This window comes from Schistocerca serialis, chromosome 6 (assembly GCF_023864345.2).
Source record: "Schistocerca serialis cubense isolate TAMUIC-IGC-003099 chromosome 6, iqSchSeri2.2, whole genome shotgun sequence".
In the NCBI taxonomy this organism is placed as follows: domain Eukaryota; kingdom Metazoa; phylum Arthropoda; class Insecta; order Orthoptera; family Acrididae; genus Schistocerca; species Schistocerca serialis.
In genome coordinates, this window is record NC_064643.1 from 218,610,694 (window position 1) to 218,629,464 (window position 18,771).

The 18,771-nt window shown below is 40.8% G+C and overlaps 1 protein-coding gene across 1 annotated transcript in view; it reads left to right on the forward strand.

The window, feature by feature from the left end:
- The window catches only part of LOC126484298 (macoilin-1), a 176,845-nt gene that overhangs the window by 141,467 nt on the left and 16,607 nt on the right, over positions 1-18,771 (forward strand). The window contains exon 12 of the mRNA XM_050107729.1: positions 9,307-9,427. Coding sequence (XP_049963686.1) covers positions 9,307-9,427 — 121 coding nt within the window. The remainder of the gene's footprint in view (positions 1-9,306; positions 9,428-18,771) is intronic.

An 18,771-nucleotide genomic window follows, 5' to 3' on the forward strand; every position in this document is an offset into this window, starting at 1 on the left:
AATTTAATTCAGTGTTTTCACTCTGGAGAAAAAAAGAGAGAGAAAATCAGGATAGGTTTTGACCTGTCAAATTAGACCACTCCCTTGACAGCTAGGGTTGTGAGGGAGTGTAACCTGTTGGAATATCATGGATGTAGATGCCAGAGAACTGCAACGGAATGGGAATGCGAAGGTGTCATTAAAGATTTGATTGACAAAAAGAGTGCATGGTGAGCTCAGGAAAATGACATCTCTTTTTATGACTTTCCACTCATATCTAATCTCATGTGCTGCTTCGAATGTTAATGCTCAGTCACACCACTGTGGTTTGCAAAGACAGCTGTGGAAGTGCAGTTCAGCTGCTCGTACAGCAGGTACTCAAAAACACTGCTCCACATGTGTATATAAAATGCTGCCAAAACCACATAGTTTGGAGCAAATAAGGTCCAATATTCCAATAAGGGAAGAGAATTCAAGAGATAAATGTTATACAATATATCTCATACTCGGAGGTGGAGGAGGCCTTCAAGACTGTTATAGCATAGGGAGGACCAATGTCTACACGTCTCAGGGAGACACATTTTAAACCACCTGATTCCCCTGAGCTATGTAGCTACATCCTCTAGAGTAAGGACAATCTTTGTGGAGAAAGACTATTTTTGTAAGCAGGGCATATCATTCCTTGCCTCTTCGCCTCACCACCAGCCTACAAATTGCTGTGCAATTGACTGTTTGCTCAATTTACCTGACCCCCACATGAGGTTCTAGACAATGAGGCTCTCACTGAAGTCGTTACACAGCTCCCACAATCCTTCCTCTTGTCTGGAGATTAATTCACGCAATATGATTAGTGGCTCCGCAACCACCTGCTCCATGAGTAAGTTTTAGAATCACCGAAAGCCTCCTATTGTCACCACACACATGTGTTGGACAAGTGGCGTAAACAATATGTTCCTTTGGCCTGCCTTACTTCTAGATTAAGAGGCCTTCACTGAATTTGTTACCCAACTCCTCCAACACTTCCTCCTATGTGGAGATTTTAATACTCACAATATGTTTTGGGTCTTAGCAACCACTTGCACCAAGGTTAGTCAGTGAGAGCATACTTTCCAGCACTGCAACAATGTTGTTCACTGCTATCAGTCTATCTGCATAATCTCCATTTTGTGCACACATACTCAGTGAAACGTGGTTGATGACTTGCACCAAAATGATCACTTTTTGATCTGGATTCACATGCCATTGGGATGCCTGGAAAAAAAACCACAACAATGGGTGTTTAGAAACTGCTGTGTTTGAACACCATGATAGTATCGAGGAATAGATGGCTAATTTTACCTGCAGTGTCCACTGTGCATCCTTTCCACAGTTCTCAGGCCAAGTAAAATTGCAGCTTGCCCCCTGGTGGACTGGTTGCCGCTCCACAATCGGTCTGTAGGGTGACTCTGTGTAAGGCCTATTGCCTTTCAGGTAATGAGGGCAAAATGTCACTGAATTATTAGAGAGCGAGAAGAAATCATGGCAACTGTTCCTGAACAAAAACTGTTTATTAAAGGTACAGTTGTATGAAAGACCATGAAGAGAATTTACAGGAGAGGTGAAAGATACCAAGTAGGTCCTCTAATGTGGGATGAATGTCTCCAGAGCAATTTGCTAGAAAATGACAGGAATATTTTTGCGGTGTTATTGCCACTGCTAGGTGGGATGCAGAATTTTGATGCTGCAGAGTGGTTGCTGAGAGATGGGCAGTTAGGGCTTAAGTTCTACCAATGGTGAAGAATACATCTGCCCCATTTCCATGTAGATGTGGGATTCTACATTTTATGTGCTACTGACACACCAACTGGTCATGACAGAGTCCAGTACAGCATATTAAGGCATTTCAGAGGCCAGAGAAAAGAGATCCTCCTAGACTTTTTAACTTCATTTGGGCATCAGGACACTTTTCCAGACTCCCGGAGAGAAGCTGTGTGATTGCAGTTTTATAACCTTGGAAGGACTGAACATGCCATATCAGTTATCATAGTGTTACACCTTGGCAGCTGTGTGAGGAAGACCTTGCAGCAAATGATAAACTGCTGCCTTGTCTGGATCTTAGAATCCAAGTAGCTCCATGGTTGCTTTCATTGTGGGTTCAGCAGACATTGCTCCCCTTTGACAACCTTGCCCTTTTGGAAGTGGCTATACAACCGTCTTTCAGTTTTAGTAACCACTTAATAGGTATATTTTCTGACAATGGGAAGGCTTACAATACTACTTGGAGTTATGTGGTGCTACCCAAAAGTTCCTGGAATGTATGTGTAGCTGGTGAAGTCTAGCTAATAGGACGAGCATGTCATGCGAAGTTGATGATAGTGGGTGTCTGATAACATGTGCGCACAAATTTTTGGTTCAGACTGAAGCAAGCATTTGAGAAAGACACCTTAGGTCACAGTCAGACTCAAGACTGTTTTAAACGGTTTCAAAATGACAGAACTTAATTTGATGATCCCCATTCACTACTGCCGTCAACTGGCATTACTCCTGAAAATGTTGCTGCTGTTCAGAATATGGAGCTGTAAGATCGTAGGCGGACCATCCTGGACATATGGAAACGTCACGGGGCTGTCTTGTGGGATGTGTCAGCAGATTTTGTCCTATGAAAGTTGTGCACAGGCTATTGGTTCCTCCATCATGACAGTTCAAGGTCACACACTGCATTGGTCACCGAGGAGTTTCTGACAAAAAACAAAATGACAATTGTTCCACATCTGTGATAATCACCCAATCTGGCACCGAATGAGTCTCTCCCCCTCCCAGTATGAAACTCAAGTTAAAAAGCCAAAGATTTCACACAGCTGAGATTCAAACAGAATCATGGTACTAAACAGACTCATAAAAAATGCATTCCAAGGAGCTTTCACTTCATGGAAAAACTGTTGGGAGTGATGTATACAACCCGAAGTGATTTCTTTGAAGCTGATGGTGATTAATAAGACCCAGGTGAAGTGTAATTTTATTTATTGATGTATTCTGCGAACTTTTGGGTAGCACCTCACGTAATATCCCCAAACAATGTCATAAATCAAGCTTTAGACAACATCTTCCCATCTTTATACAATCATTCCTCTCCCTATGCTACTTTAAATATCAACTCAGTGATGTCCTCTCTAACAACTTTGAACAAGAGAATGTTGTCCCTCAAGATTGTGTTTTTAGTGTGACTGTCTTTGCTGTAAATGTTAATAACTCAATGTTGACTAGTAGTAGTCCTGTACAGTATTCTTTATGGACAACTCCTCTGTCTTTTTTTCCTCCTCCAGCCTATCAACAACAACCTGTCAGTTGCAGCTGACTATTAAAAAGTTGGAGAAATTGGCAGAGAAGAAAGGTTTTAATTTGAGGATGAGGGGGAAAAAAAAAAAAAAAAGAATTGAGGATGAGGGAGAGCCTATTGTTAATAATTATAATACATTCCACCCGGGCCACCATGACTGCTTTAGTCCCCCAGTGGTCGTAAACTTTTTCGACTTCTTTCTGTAGTTCCTGCTTATAAGATGAAAGAGAAAAGCAGATTACCGTCCATTTCAGAAATATTGTCATTGGTTTCAAAACTGACAGCATCACTCTTGGAACCAGATTCTTCAAGCAGACCCAATATTTCATCATCAGTCAAAATGTCCCCCATTTTATGACAGAGTTTTGTAATCAAGAAGACTATGGAAGCACACTGCAACAACAAATGTGGAGGAACAGATCACGCTTGTAATATGTTTTTCAAGTCGCGTAGCACTTTTTGGAAGCAGAAACATCCATGTAGCGCAACTCCGAAGTACTAAAAGAGTGAATAGTTTACTGCAAGCCACCGCTGTTCAGATGCGTCTTGAAATAACAATCAGGAAAGCTGCACTCGCAGATTCATGAGCGCTGAGTGTGAAGGAAATCACAATGCACCCATAACTTCTATAGGCACTGACTGGAATGTTTTAAGGAAACAGTGAGCTTTTGGGACCTCACGTTTGATTTTAAGCTTAACTGGTTGCCACACTTCAGGAACCTAAAAGTATGATCCCTGAAATCACTAAATATTTTAAAATGTATGAGCCATTTGTTATGGCGAGCAGACTGAACAGTTTTACAGGGTCTTTGTGTGAAATTGGCTAATTGTGGGTGCACATCATATAGGTCTGCAAGGTTTATTTAAATTTGGATGTGACACGCCATGAAGGAATTAGGCTGGCCATTGGGTCCTTTAGAACGAGTCCCGTACCCTGTCAAACCACCATTTGACATCTGGCACTGACTGCTCATTGTGTGACAGGTCAATAAACTAATATCCATGCTATGGACACCTATGTACCATACTGTTGCTCACCTGCAGAGGAAGATTTTTTAATAATTGGCAGCAAGTGAGGCTGTATGGGTTGGAGCAATTTTCACCTTGACTCGTAAAGAACCCCAGAACTGTTTTATGAAATTTTAAATAAGTATCACAGTTTTAAAATAGCAAGGGGACTCCTTTGGCAGTCACCTGCTGGCTGTCATGCCACTGTTGTGTTACAGAAGCCAACCAGCTGTGGGAGGAAGAGTGGGTTGGCCATGAGTGACAAGAAGCTATCAGTGGTATAGACAAATATCCAGCCATGATGTGCCCTGTACAGTTTACTCCAATGGGATGTTGTAACCCTGACCTGTCTTCTCTGGCGAGAAGAATGCCCAGTCTGTGATGCCTGTGGCATACGCATCACTATATGCCACTGTTTAACAGAGTGCTTTTTATATTGTGATGGGGAGGCAAAAGGAAATTTAGGTAGCAATCTGCCCTCTATTTTAGCAAATGATGAGGCGAGTGTAATAAAGATTCTAAAATTATGTTTAGTGTCTGGACTCAAGCCAAAGCTTTTAGGCTGGAAATTTCATTGTGTTACAGAATGGCTGGCTCATCCTTTTTAATCCAGCGATCAGCTAGCCACAACTATCTGTTACGCGTGTGTGTGTGTGTGTGTGTGTGTGTGTGTAGGTCAGTAGGTCATTTTTATAATTTAATTGTAGTTGATTCTGCCAATTTTATAAGACACTAGTCTCTAGCTATTTTTGTACAATATCAGAGTAGGCAGTTGAGAAGAAAGCCAGTGAGGGATGAGGTGGGGAAACAGACCTTTCTTCTCACTTCCGTCTGCCCCACCCTTGAACTGTAGTCCTTTTCCTCACTTCCTTCCGCCCCATCCCGGAACTGCATTACTAGCCATCCAAGCAACATTGGCTTACCAGTAGACATGATTTTCAGCCTTTTTTTGACTTACCAGTAGACTTGATTTTCAGCCTTGTTGTTTGTCATTGTTCAGAAGTTCAGTTCACAGCCCCTCCTCCCTCCCCATCCCTCCTCCTCCTCCTCCTCCTCCTCCTCCTCCCACCCCCTCTCCTCCTCACCACTCCGTAATTGCCAAAGGAAAAAATTCAAGTGAAATTTGAGTGCACACATCAAATCCACATTAAAAGGCAAGAAACAGATGACAAAATGCTATTATTATGACATTCTAACTGTGTAAAACAAAACATGTATTAAAAAAATACAGTGTAACAGAAAGAGATTTGAGACAATTTATGTTGCTTGAACCTCTTCAACTCCGACACAGAAACAGTTCTCTCATAGTTGTATAACTGAATTTCTTCTTCTTCTTCTTCTTCTTCTTCTTCTTCTTCGCCTCCTCCTCTCCTCCTCTCCCCCCCCCCTCCCCCCGCCCCTCTCTCTCTCTCTTTTTGGGTAGCACATACTCTCCTGTCTATACCACTTTACCTCATTCACAGTTCACAACCACATTCCTGCCACACACATTCTCCTCAGCTGCAGGCAGTTAATACCTTGGTGTTATGAACCAAAAATGAAACAATATCATCACCTTCAATTGTAGAAGTGCTAGCTGGTAATTAAATAGAAGATGAGCGTCCAATTCTGTTGCTTTGGTCTTCACTTTTCAGGCTGCTACTTTTTGTCGAATGTCAGCAAGTGCAGTCCCAGTGAGACAATGAGACAAGACAACTTCCACAGAGGAGTGTGTCATATACACTGTGTAACAATGTGACTGATGGTAGCCGTAGCTACTGCTCTGGTATGAAGAGATCCATACCATACAGGGCACAAAGGTAGTGCAGAAGTGACCATTGTTTCTGTTTGTGCTCTACAACTTTTTTTTCAGTTTGTGGGTACCATAATTTCTGGCAGCCACATTCAGTTTGGTATCCAGACATTGCTGCTTAAACAACAAGGTGTGGGCCAATGTAATCTCTAAGAGATCAGGAGTTTCACAATGTTCCAGCATGTTATCTTCTCAGGAGATATTTAAATGTCTTTTTGTCTTTCTGTTTGTTGGATGAGAAACATGTTTCTCAGTGACTTCGGTTTTGAGATGGTTCCTTTCGTAGGTCAAAAGTTTTCAGTTGCCCATCACAATTGTAGATTTATGGTTAGAACAGTAAGTTTTTTCTGATTATCCTACGGTCTAACGGTCTACCCGACGGGAGGCCTTAGCCACACTACATTTCCATTTTTATATCCTATCATATCCCTATTCTGATCATAAAACAAGTGTAGCATGTAAATACTGAATGGCTCTGTTGTGTATTTGATTGATTGTTCTCATAGAAGAGTGTCCACGACATCAATGACATGCCTTTACCTTAGACAGTTCCATTCAAATAGGTGTCATTCCTTCAGTTGTGTATCAGTCAGTTTGCATTAGTTTACAGTAAACTGTGTTCCTCTAGCAACACGTTTGTATACTTCATCAGGTTCATGTCATATTACCTCCTAATGGGGCGGAAGCAGGAGATTGGAATTGAAAAAGTGCTGTAATTGTAGCTCTGCCTCAGGAATGCTATTCTAGTATGATAAAAGCAACAAAAGTTGGTGGAACTCATAACAACTAATCGACATCCTTTGTCATTGCTTTGATTGCCTATCATAATGCCTTGAAATGAGGGACTTCTACTTAGGACCCTTCCCATCCCTCCTAAAGTGGTGTTCCGTTGCCTATTCAACCTCCTCTGCAACATCCTAGTCCATTCGAATGCAACTACCTATTCCAGCACCTTGCCACAGGAATCTTATCCTTGTGGAAGACCAAGCTCAAGACCTGCCCAATACACCCATGCTGCGCCAACTATTCCATTCCTGTCTCAGGCTTATCCTACCCCTTCAGAGGCCAGGCCACCTATGGAAGAAACAGCCATATCATATACCAGCTCTGCTGTACTCGTTGCTCAGCTTTCTATATTGGTATGATGACCAACCAGCTGTCCACCATGATGAACAGCCGCCAACAAACTGTTGCCAAGAGCGATTTGGACCAACAGAGACACAGTGCAACTGAAAATAACATGCTTGATTTCAGTGGGTGCATCACAACTCAAATCATCTGGGTCCTCCTCTCACCACTAGCTTTTATGAACTGCACAGATGGGACTTATCCTTAAAACACATTCTCTGCTTCTGAAACCATCTCGGCATCAAGCTACAGTAACCCACTGCCCCAACACTTTCCCCCCAACTGTTTCCGTCCCCTCTGTCCTATCACCTCCTCTCAGTTCACTGCCTCTCATTCTAATTGTCCACTGCTCTCTGCCAGTGCAATATCCGGTTTCTTTCCTTTCTCTGGTCCTCTTCTTTCCACTCTCCTTTTTCACCCCCTTCCCCTTCCATCTGCCACAGTCTCCCGAAACTGCACCAGGCAGCCTTGTCCTGCTACTGCTAGTTCCTGCATGCTCCATCAGGTGGTACCGGTTCCTCTTCTCTCACCTGTACCCTGCTGTCCCTCCCCCTCCCCTCTCCATATGTTTGTTCCCATTCAACAAGTTTCGGTTGTGTGTGTGTGTGTGTGTGTGTGTGTGTGTGTGTGTGTGTGTGTGTTTGTTTCCCTTTTTTGGAGAAGGCTTTGGTCAAAAGCTTAATGTGTAACTGTATTTTCGTTGTGCCTGTCTGCATATGTCATCCTTAATGTGATAAGCAATGTGTCTTTTTCATAAATGGTGATACTCGAATATGAGCTTTCTGTTGTTTTAAGAAGAGAATTATTTTTAATGAAAAATTTCAACTACATTGGGAAGCAATAGTTAATATCTCTAGTTCCCTGTGCTTTCACTTGCAAAGAGTAAATCTGAATCATAATCTCTCTATTACCTTCTTATCTTACATAAAGGAGGGAGCTTGCTATTGTGCACGATTGATGTGTTTTATGTTTCGCACCATGTCAACAGTCTCTCCCCATTTATTTCATCAACAGTGTTGCCGCATACAGTTATGTGGTATTTAAAGTTGTCCATCACAATAGATTTACAGGTGTGGAGCCGATCTTTTCATGTGGCGATTTATAAATGGGCGTGACTATAATGCTACTGAACTCTGCAGAGATAATGTCAGGTCGCCACCCCCCCACCCCCCACCCCCCTCGTAGACACTGCATTCTTTCAGGTGTGACTTTATAAAGATTACACTTGCTTATTGCATATATGATCTTCCAGCTACGATCAACATTCTGGAACTGTATGTGATGTTTCAGCCCCTGTCATCAATTGGTAATTTTTGGACATCTTTGGCAGCATCTCTGTGTGTTTCTTAATTACACAAGATATCAGATTTGTTACTGTGAAAGAAATTATTTAGCAGTTGTTCTTTGGCTTTTTAGTGATTTCAGTATTTCTGGTTATAATACATAGAGTAGTTTCAAAAAATAATTATTTTATTGAATTCATTATTTTGTTGGTGTTTTGGGAGTGGAAGTATAGGATAGGCTGCTGATCCACTGTTTCTGAGGGTTTCCAATATGTTTTAATTTTAACACTTTTTGGGAATGCTCTAACCATTTCACCCATCATTCCTTCCACATGTTACTGTTTTCTTATGTATTCACTCCTCACTCTGGCGCTCAATATTATGTTGCTCAAGGAGTGTAAGAATCTCATTTGTGCCCTGTTTATTTTGGTTTTATGATATAAATAATTTGTGAAATTGTTCTCTATATTTGGTTTGTGGACTGTGAAATATGGCCAGCTAAATATAAATAATCAACATTTTTATTTCAGTCACAGCCATTACCTTTGCTTTGCTGTCAAAAATTTTTCATATTTTGGAGTTTTTACACAGATCTTAGTAAAACATCTTTGGTTTCAGCCATTAGTATTTAGCCACCTACAAATAACAATAAGAAAAAGTTATTGTGCACAACATAATTGCTTTAGCTGTATTGTTAGATTTAAGAGAGTGTGGTTTTTTAAAGTTGTTCCTCTGTGAACATAACAGTGTTTCATAAAAAATTTTGTTGAAATTTCAATGTTGTCTTAACTTTGTTCTAGAAATGAATGCACAGAAAGCTGTCGTGCAAGGAGAAGAGACCTCGAGGCTGAAGGGAAACAATTGAGGCGGGAGCTGAAGCTGAAAGATGAGCGGTTCCTTGCTGCGGAAAGGGAAATGCAGGTACGTTTCATATTGAATTAAGTACGTGACAACCTTAAACTGTCCAAAGATCTTGCCTGGGAGTAGTTAAAAACTGGAAATGATTTATTATGGTTTCTTTCATGAAGTGAAATTGCCCTTGAATACTGTATAGAAGAGTGTGGTTTGTAAATATGGAATTGTTGTGAAAAGGTTGTTGTTGTTTTCACCCTTTCAGTGTGCCCCTTTTTTTTTTTTTTTTTTTTTTTTTTTTTTTTTTTTTTAAAAAAATTGAGTGGACGAAAGAAAGATAGACATAAATGCACTTTTAAAAAATTCTCTCACAAAATGGAACAGCATGTACACCACATAGGATTGTTATCTTGATCTCAAATTAAGAACATTTTGTAACACACTTGGGACTGTAGAGAGTTATGATGGAAGATACATCACTCATCTAATGGCTTTAAGTGACATGAGACACACCGAAGCTGTTCAGCCAGCTGTTTGTTGTTGATCACCAAAACTACATTGAAAAAATTGTGAAATATTTTTAAGACAATATTTACCATATTTCTGATCAAGCTGTCTCAGAGTCTCATTTATCTCAGTTTGAGATAAATGGTTCCGGGGTCCAATAGCATTCGTTGCTCTACAATTAATATTGTTTATTGAAACTGCCTGGCAGATTAAAACTGTATGCCAAACTGGGGCTCGAATTAGGGACCTTTGCCTTTAGTGGGAAAGTTCTCCAGCAATTGAGCTACTCAAGCACAACTCAAGAGTTTGGGTAGCTCAGTAGAGCATTTGCCCTCAAAAGGCAAAGGTTCTGGTTTCGAGTCCCGGTCTAGCACGTAGCTTTGATGTGCCAGGAAGTTTCATATGAGAACACATTCCGCTGCATAGAAAATTTTTTGTCTAGAATGTTGTTTATTGATGGAGATGGTGATTAAGGTCCCTGACAAAAAGAGGAATAAAATTGCTATTTCTCCGCGTAGATCATGGTTTCTTGAGGTACTCATATTACCTGAGGTTCATTGGGTAACACTGAATGTAACTGATTAAATACAGCAAAGCTTATTATTGCACTTTTTCATACTGTTTTGCTAACAAGACACCTCTTAACTCGCTGGCAGACACTGCGTGTGCTTTTTATGTCTTAATGTATTAACTCTCCTTGCTTGCTCAAGAAGCCAATATTGACTCTTTGAGCAAGGTGAGAGTGTTAGGTCCATATCTTTTCGTTCCATCTGATACATTCTGTGTTTTCAATGTCTCTGAGTGAACTAGATTTATTACTGTAAAAGTAGCTCTTTACTTTTGTAAGTAAACAACTTTGGTTAAGTTTAATTGCAGCAGTATATCTTTTGTTTCTATTTGATAATGGTAGAAAAGTTATGTCTTACAGACTGACAGCCAGATGTTTCTTTTGAATGTTCCAGGCACCTGTAAAACCCATACTCAGTACATAGATTACTCTTTCCTTGGTTACCTATGTCATGCATCCCATTTTATTAATAATAAAATTAAGATAAAAAGAGGTTAAGGAAGCTCTCAATATTGTGTGAGGATCACTCCAAAACTAATGCTCCCCATTTATTTTAATGGAAACTACAAGAGATACAGATAACACTATAACACAGTTAAATAGAGCAAGATTTCAGCTACATACTATAATTTTCTGTCTTAAGCCACCACCATTCATTATGCAGTTTTGCAAACGATGAACAGGCACCTGCATGCTGCACCCATAAATGCCTGAACCAACTGAGGCTAGCCACTGTCTTACGCATCTGATGACAGTATTTGAGTCTGAAATAAGTTGACCACGTAGTTCTTATTTCATGTTCCCAAATAGATGAAAGTATGAAGGTGTTAAATGAGGAGTGTATGGCGGATGTCGTAGGACAGCCCAGCCATATTAGGCAGTGAGTTCCACGGTTGTTAAACTGCTGTGTGACCCAGCAGCATCATGGTGTCAACAGAAGTTTGTATTCTTTTCCAGCTTCATTGTGGGTGGAGAGAGGGCAGGGCAGCTAGGTGCAGTCGAAGGGTTAGGCAGAGGGCGGGGGAGGGTTAGTGGAAAAGAAGAGAACTAAAAAGACTGCAGGTGCGTTGGTAGAATAGAGAACTGTGTAGTGCTGGAATGGGAACAGGGAAGGGGCTAGAAGGTAAGGATAAAGACTGACGAAGGTTGCGATCAGGAGGGGAACATAGGATATATTGTTGGGAGCGTTTACACCTGCACAGTTCAGAAAAGCTGGTGTTGGTGTGAAGGATCCAGATGGCACATGCTGTGAAACTAATTGAATTGAAGAATGTTGTGTTGGGTGGTATGCTCAGCAATGGTGTGGTCCAGCTGTTCCTTGGCCACAGTTTGTTGGTGACTGTTCATGCATATAGACAGCTTTTTGGTCGTCATGCCCACATCGAGTGCAGCATAGTGGTTGCAGCAGCTGGCTGGTTTCACAGGTAGCTCTGCCTTTAATGGGATAGGTGATGCTTTTGACCAGACTGGAGTAGGTGGTGGTGGGAGGGTGCATGAGACAGGTGTCACATCTACATCTTATAGGGAAATGAGCCATGAGGCGAGGGTTTGGGAGCCAGAGTTGTGTAGAGATCGATGAGGACAGTGTGTAGGTTCAGTGGGCAGCAGAATACCGCTGTAGGAGGAGTAGGAAGGATAATAGGCACATTTCAGGGCACAAACGATAGGCAATCAAAACACTGGTGGAGAATGTGATTCAGCCTAGTTGTCCTACCCCCTCTCTATCTCATCCCTGTATCCCTGTATGCTCCCACAATCTGAACTCCTCCGTCCCCCACCCCTACCGTGCTATCTCCCCCTCACCCTTCCATGCCTCAGCCTCCACCTTACCACCTGCGTGAATCTCCCATCATGCGCTGCTGCTTGTAGTGTGGCCTCAGCAGTCAGAGACTGGTTGCGTGCAGGAGTGCGCATGCACGTTCTATCTCTGAAGAAGGCCTTGTTGGCCAAAAGCTCATTTTCTGACAGTCTTTTTGTTATGCCTATCTGCAACTCAACTTCTATGCTATATGGTGAGTAGCAACTATCTTTTTCATAATGTTGTTACATTTACCCCTGGATTCTCCACTGTTAATGTTTGGCAATATATTGATAGGTCAGATGAAGTTTTGTATAGAAAACCATTACAATCAATTTCACAAGCATGATTATAGCTGAACTTAAAGACATTGATGAGATTACTCCATATGAATCTGATGGAAGCTGCTTTTGTCACAAGAGGTCTACAGTTTTCTTTCAGCATCTGTCTCATGTAAGTGATGGAGTTTATGCAGAACTATTTCCCTGTCAGGACAACAACAATGACAGCCCAATGGTACTTGCAATTTATAATATTCCACCTAAGATAACAAGAACAGGAAAACTGTTTGCTGACAAAGAGTTCATAAAAGAGTACATCAATGATGCTGCAAATCTTCTGTGCCCCTTGAATGCAAATCAGTTTCAAGCAATCAGTCGTTCTCAGTGAACTCTACACTGCTGAATAATTACTATGACTGGTACTTTTACTGGCATTGAATATTAAAGTTAAGGGCTTCATTGCATTTTACGAGTCTGTGGACATTTCAGGTACTGCACAGTTAGTGATTCTTGGTGTTTATGCTGATTTGCAAGCAGCTGATGATTTTTGACATGAGATCTCAGAGAGACCTCCCACTGATGTGGATATCTTAAAAACCTCTGAAGAAGCTGTTGATTCCATTGGTTTACTCTGGGAATGTTTGGTGCCAGTGACAACAGATGGAGCACCTACTATGAAAGAATAGCAAATGGGATGTGTTGGATTTCTAAGAAAGGACCTGCGGTGCATAGAATAATCATTGAACAGCATTTACTACATTGTTGTTGTTGTTGTTGTGGTGGTGGTGGTGGTCTGCAGTCCAGAGACTGGTTTGATGCAGCTCTCCATGCTACTCTATCCTGGTGAAGCTTCATCTCCGAGTAACTACTGCCACCTACACCCTTCTGAATACATTTAGTGTATTCGTGCTTTGGTCTCCCTCTACGATTTCTTCCCTTCAGTACTAAATTGATGATCCCTTGATGCCTCAGAACGTGTTCTACCAACCGATCCCTTCTTCTAGTCAAGTTATGCCAAAGATTCCTCTTCTCCCCTATTCTATTCAGCACATCCTCATTAGTTACATGACCTACCCATCCAATCTTCAGCATTCTTCTGTAGCACCACATTTTGAAAGCTTCTATTCTCCTTTTGTCTAAACTATTTACTGTCCATGTTTCACTGCTGTACTGGCTACACTCCGTACAACTATCAGAAAGGTTTTCCTGACACTTAAATCTATACTCATTGTTAACAAATTTCTCTTCTTCAGAAACGCTTTTCTTGCCATTGCCAGTCTACGTTTTATATCAACTCTACTTTGACCATCATCAGTTATTTTGCTCCCCAAATAGCAAACCTCATTGACTACTTTAAGCGTCTCATTTCCTAATCTAATTCCCTCACCATCACCCGACTTAATTTGACTACATTCCATTATCCTTGTTTTCCTTTTGTTGATGTTCATCTTATATCCTCCTTTCAAGACACTGTCCATTCCGTTCAACTGCTCTTCTGGGTCTCTTGCTGTCTCTGACAGAATTACAATGTCATCGGCGAACCGCAAAGTTTTTATCTCTTCTTTATGGATTTTAATTCCTACTCCAAATTTTTCTTTTGTTTCCTTTACTGCTTGCTCAATATACAGATTGAATAACATCGGGGATAGGCTACAACCCTGCCTCACTCCCTTCCCAACTACTGCTTCCCTTTCATGCCCCTTGACTCTTATAACTGCTGTCTGGTTTCTGTCAAATTGTAAATAGTTATTTGCTCCCTGTATTTACCCCTCCCACCTTCAGAATTTTAAAGAGAGTATTCCAGTCAACATTGTCAAAAGCTTCCTTCAAGTCTACAAATGCTAGAAACGTACGTTTGCCTTTCCTTAACCTACCTTCTAAGATAAGTCGTAGGGTCAGTATTGCCTCACATGTTCCAACATTTCTACGGAATCCAAACTGATCTTCCCTGAGGTAGTCTTCTACCAGTTTTTCCATTCATGTGCAAAAAATTTGTGTTAGTATTTTGTAGCCGTGACTTATTAAACTGATAGCTCGGTAATTTTCACCCTGTCAACGCCTGTTTCCTTTGGAATTAGAATTCTTATAGTCTTCTTGAAGTTTGAGGGTATTTCGCCTGTCCCATACATCTTGCTCACCAGATGGTAGAGTTTTGTCAGGGCACAATTAAAAGCAAACATCAGTGATGGAAATTTTTGTAACCTTTAGTGTTTGTCTTTATGTGGAAATTGTGTTCCAGGCATTAGTCTCATTGTAAATTCGGAAAATGTATCTTATGTAATACTTTTCAAAACCATGGCATCTTTTCTGCTGTCGCATTAAATACTGCTCACTTATTTGGTAACGCAGGCTAGGAAACAGATTTGTTACAGAAGAAGAAAGTGCAGAAATGATAGGGAAGAGTGTAGAGGATAAGGGAAACAGATGGCAGGCCAGCCCCTGCATCCATGCCCATCACAGTTACCTGCTCACGCGTAAGTGCACATCACATGAGAAGGATTTCTGTGTGCCTCTAGTCTTGTAGCTTTCGGAATTTCCAGTTGCTTTAACCTCCAAAAATCCAAAAGAACGTTATTCTGCTTATTCCAGGAGACTGCGCATAAATTGGCCTGTATGGCTATGTCTTGAACTACTTCAACAATATTATGAAAAGGATAAATGGCTACTCACCATAAAGATGACCCATAGAATTGCAGACAGGCACAACAAAGAAACTGTTACGTATTGAGCTTGCAGCAGAAGCCTCCTTCAGAAAGAAAAAGGAGGAGGAAGAGCTCAATGAACTACTACATTGTTGCAAGGTTTACATCACTACTCCGTCGACTTGGATTCCACCTCATAGTGGTAATACCACTTTTCATCTCCAGTGGTGGTGGTGGTGGTGGTGGTGGTGGTGGTGATGTATGTGATCAGAAAGTTGACATCTTCAGCCTCATATTGGTCCAGCAGGTCCTGAAAAATTTCCATTGATTAGTGTTCACACACTCTTCGCAATAGCGAAGGTTGTGGAACTTCTCTGAGGCATTATACCAAACATTCAGCTTGTTATGAACATCCGTTTCACCTCCATTGAAACACATGAACCACTGCCTCACATTACTCATGTCTGCTGTATCATTTCCCTATGCTTCCCTATGTGTGTAGTTCGAAAAGTGACAGGTATAAGATGGCCACAACAGGTGGTAATGGACTACCCCACACCACACCATTTGCGATTTTCTAATATTTTATATCAAACAGGAATTAAGCTGACATGAGAAAATTCCTAAAAAGTGCAGTGAAACAGTTGTATTTTGCTGCTGTTAGCCTTTTTTATAATCTTAAAGATGATTTAAGTCCAGCATTCTATATGAATGTGACATGACATGTGGTACAAACTGTGAGAACAGTCGAGGAGTCGTGCAAGGAACGTTAGTGACACAGGGGAGTAAAACAGTCGGCTGTCACTAAGCACTGCCTTTTGAATATAATCATGAAATGAATTTTGAGAAGACGAGTATCATGGTGCAAATGCCTGGTTTCTTTTACAGTGTAATTAGGTTTCTGTGACAGTGTAACTAAGGAATCTACCGAACTACAGATGCAGGAAAATCTAACAAACCTCCGTGGAGGTTTCAGTTTAACCAAGTCTTAGGGTCCAACACTCCTTTCGCTAACACGTTGCTAGCCAGCTTATCTACTACAGCTGGAAAAGAGAGAGAGAATATGTGTTTCAGAGAATAGAAGTGTGGGCTCTGAAAAAGAAATGAACATCAAACAGCATTGTGGGCACGAGAAATTGAACTCAGTTGTAACTATTGGCATAACACTAACACCACTTTACAGTCTCATTGGAGCTCAGATAGTGAGTACACATAACACCACCTGCTGGCAGTGCCTGAAGAAGATTGAATTGGTCATTGAAATATTGAGCATAAAAATGGAATTGACAACTTAACCTGGGACCACATAATTAACCAACAGGAAAAGAGCGCAAATATCCAAAAATTACACTGCATCAACATAATCCGGTTCGGACACTTCAAAGTCAATGCACAAAATTTGGAGGCATTAATTTTAAAATGATCCTCACAGCATTACACAGACCAGGCATGCTGCCGTACTGCTACACAGTGACAATCTTATAAATGCTTTTTAAATTGTATTTGTTTACTTCTGCCAGTAATTTTTTGTTAAGGGTATATCTCGTATCCAATTTTATATTGTGAAAAATTTTTTCTTGTGCACACTCCAGTCACATTAATGTGACCACTGCTTATGTCTGATGTAAATGTGCGGTAACCGCTCACAGACAGCAGGTGGCAGCAATAGCTGCGGAGGGTATATAAAGCATGTCAGGGGGAATGTATAAAATAGTGCAGCTGTTGTCGTGATGCAGATTCATTTGACATGGAGGAGGGTATGATCATTGGCTTTTGCGCCAAAGGTGAAAGCATTTCTGAAATAGCGAAGTTTGTAAACTGTTTGCATGCTGCTGTAATTAAAATATACCATGCATGGCAAAATGGTGCTATCCGAAATTGGCTCTGAGGCAGCTGTGTGTACAAGCAAATCCTCATGCAACTGTTGAGAAAATGACCACCCAAATTAAAAAGCAGCCATTAACTGTCTCCTCGATGACCGTTCAGCAAACATTGGTGTTTATGGGCCTCCGGATCGTGCTGACTGCCGTTCATTGACTAAAAAGGCTGGAATTTGCACGCCTGTACTGAAACTGAATATCCACTAAGTAGCAAGAGGTGGTCTTCTCAGATGAATCGTGTTTTATGCCCCATCAGATGGCTGTTGGTGTGTGTACAGCCCTGCAACAATCGTCAAATGGCTCCATGCTGGAGGAGGGAATGTTATACTCTGGGAAATATTTTCATGACATTCCCTGGGTGATCTCGTAATTCTGGAAGGCACAGTCGATCAACACAAATACGCATCTAGCCTTGAGGACCATGTCCACCCCGACATGCAGTTTGTTTTTTCCTCAACACGATAACATCTACCAGTAGGACAATGCAGCATTTCACACAGTTTGCAGTGTGCATGCATGGTTCGAAGAGCTTCATAATAAGTTCACTGCATTCCCCAGGCCACTAAACTCCCCAGATTTAAACCCAATCAAGAACCTGTGAACATCTGGGATCAGATCCTCAAATGAGAAATCTAATGTAACTGGCCATGGCACTGGAGTCAGCATGGCTCCACATCCCTGTCACTACTTCCAAAACCTCATTGACACTCTTTCTGTACACCTGGACTGCAAAAGGTGTTATTCAGGCTTCTGACATGTGATCATACATTTGCAAAAAATTAACCAGGTACATAATATTACATAGGTAATATAGTCTTCAATTCTACAACCAAAGCATGGATATGTTCTGAGTGCATCTGTTGGCCTGTTCAGTTGTACTTTAACAATGTAGTAATTTTCTTCTGCAGTAGGCAGCTGAGAAGAATGTCTGTTAGGCATGAGGTGGGGAGTGGGCAAGCAGTCTTTCCCCCACTCTCTTCTGCCCCACACCTGCCTGTGGTCTGTTACTAATTGAAAAGTTTTACTGCTCTAATGGACTTCATTGTCATTGTCATTTTGTTTCATTGTTCGCTTTCATGGCATTACTGTTTCATATAATTTTCATGCACAGCATCAGTCTGAAAGAGGAGAATTCTAGTGAAACACATGCAGACATTATGTCCACATTGTAAGTGAGAAATAGGTGATGTTATAACTGCAAAACAAAAATGACAAAAAAGCATTTAACTAGTTACACATGAGTACTAGTATTAATAAATTATTGATGTAGCAACTACTGATACCACGTACACACAGATAAAGAATTTAATCCATTTTATTTCAGAATTATTGAAGTAGTGAGAGAAGTAAATATATTACGTTGCTCAAACCTTTTCAAGCCAGTTACAGTTACAATGTTGATGTAATTATATTAATGAAAAATTATTATAAAATTGTGAGTTTTGTTGTTTATATCACACCAGACTCCCTGCTACATTCCCGTCATGCGCATTCTTCTAAGTTGCTGATAGTAGTTGTGCAAAGACATTAGTTTTATTTTGTAATTTAGTTTCCTAGTCTTTTACTGCCCCTTCTTTCTGTTTAATCACATCATCTGATGATGGCTTGCTATAAAAACTGGAACTGTTTATGATACCATTTGTGTTACTCAAGGCTGAAAAACTAATAAAAAATCATTGTAGCTTTAATTTAAATTGATAATATAAATGCCTGTTTAGTAATAACATGTAACACCTT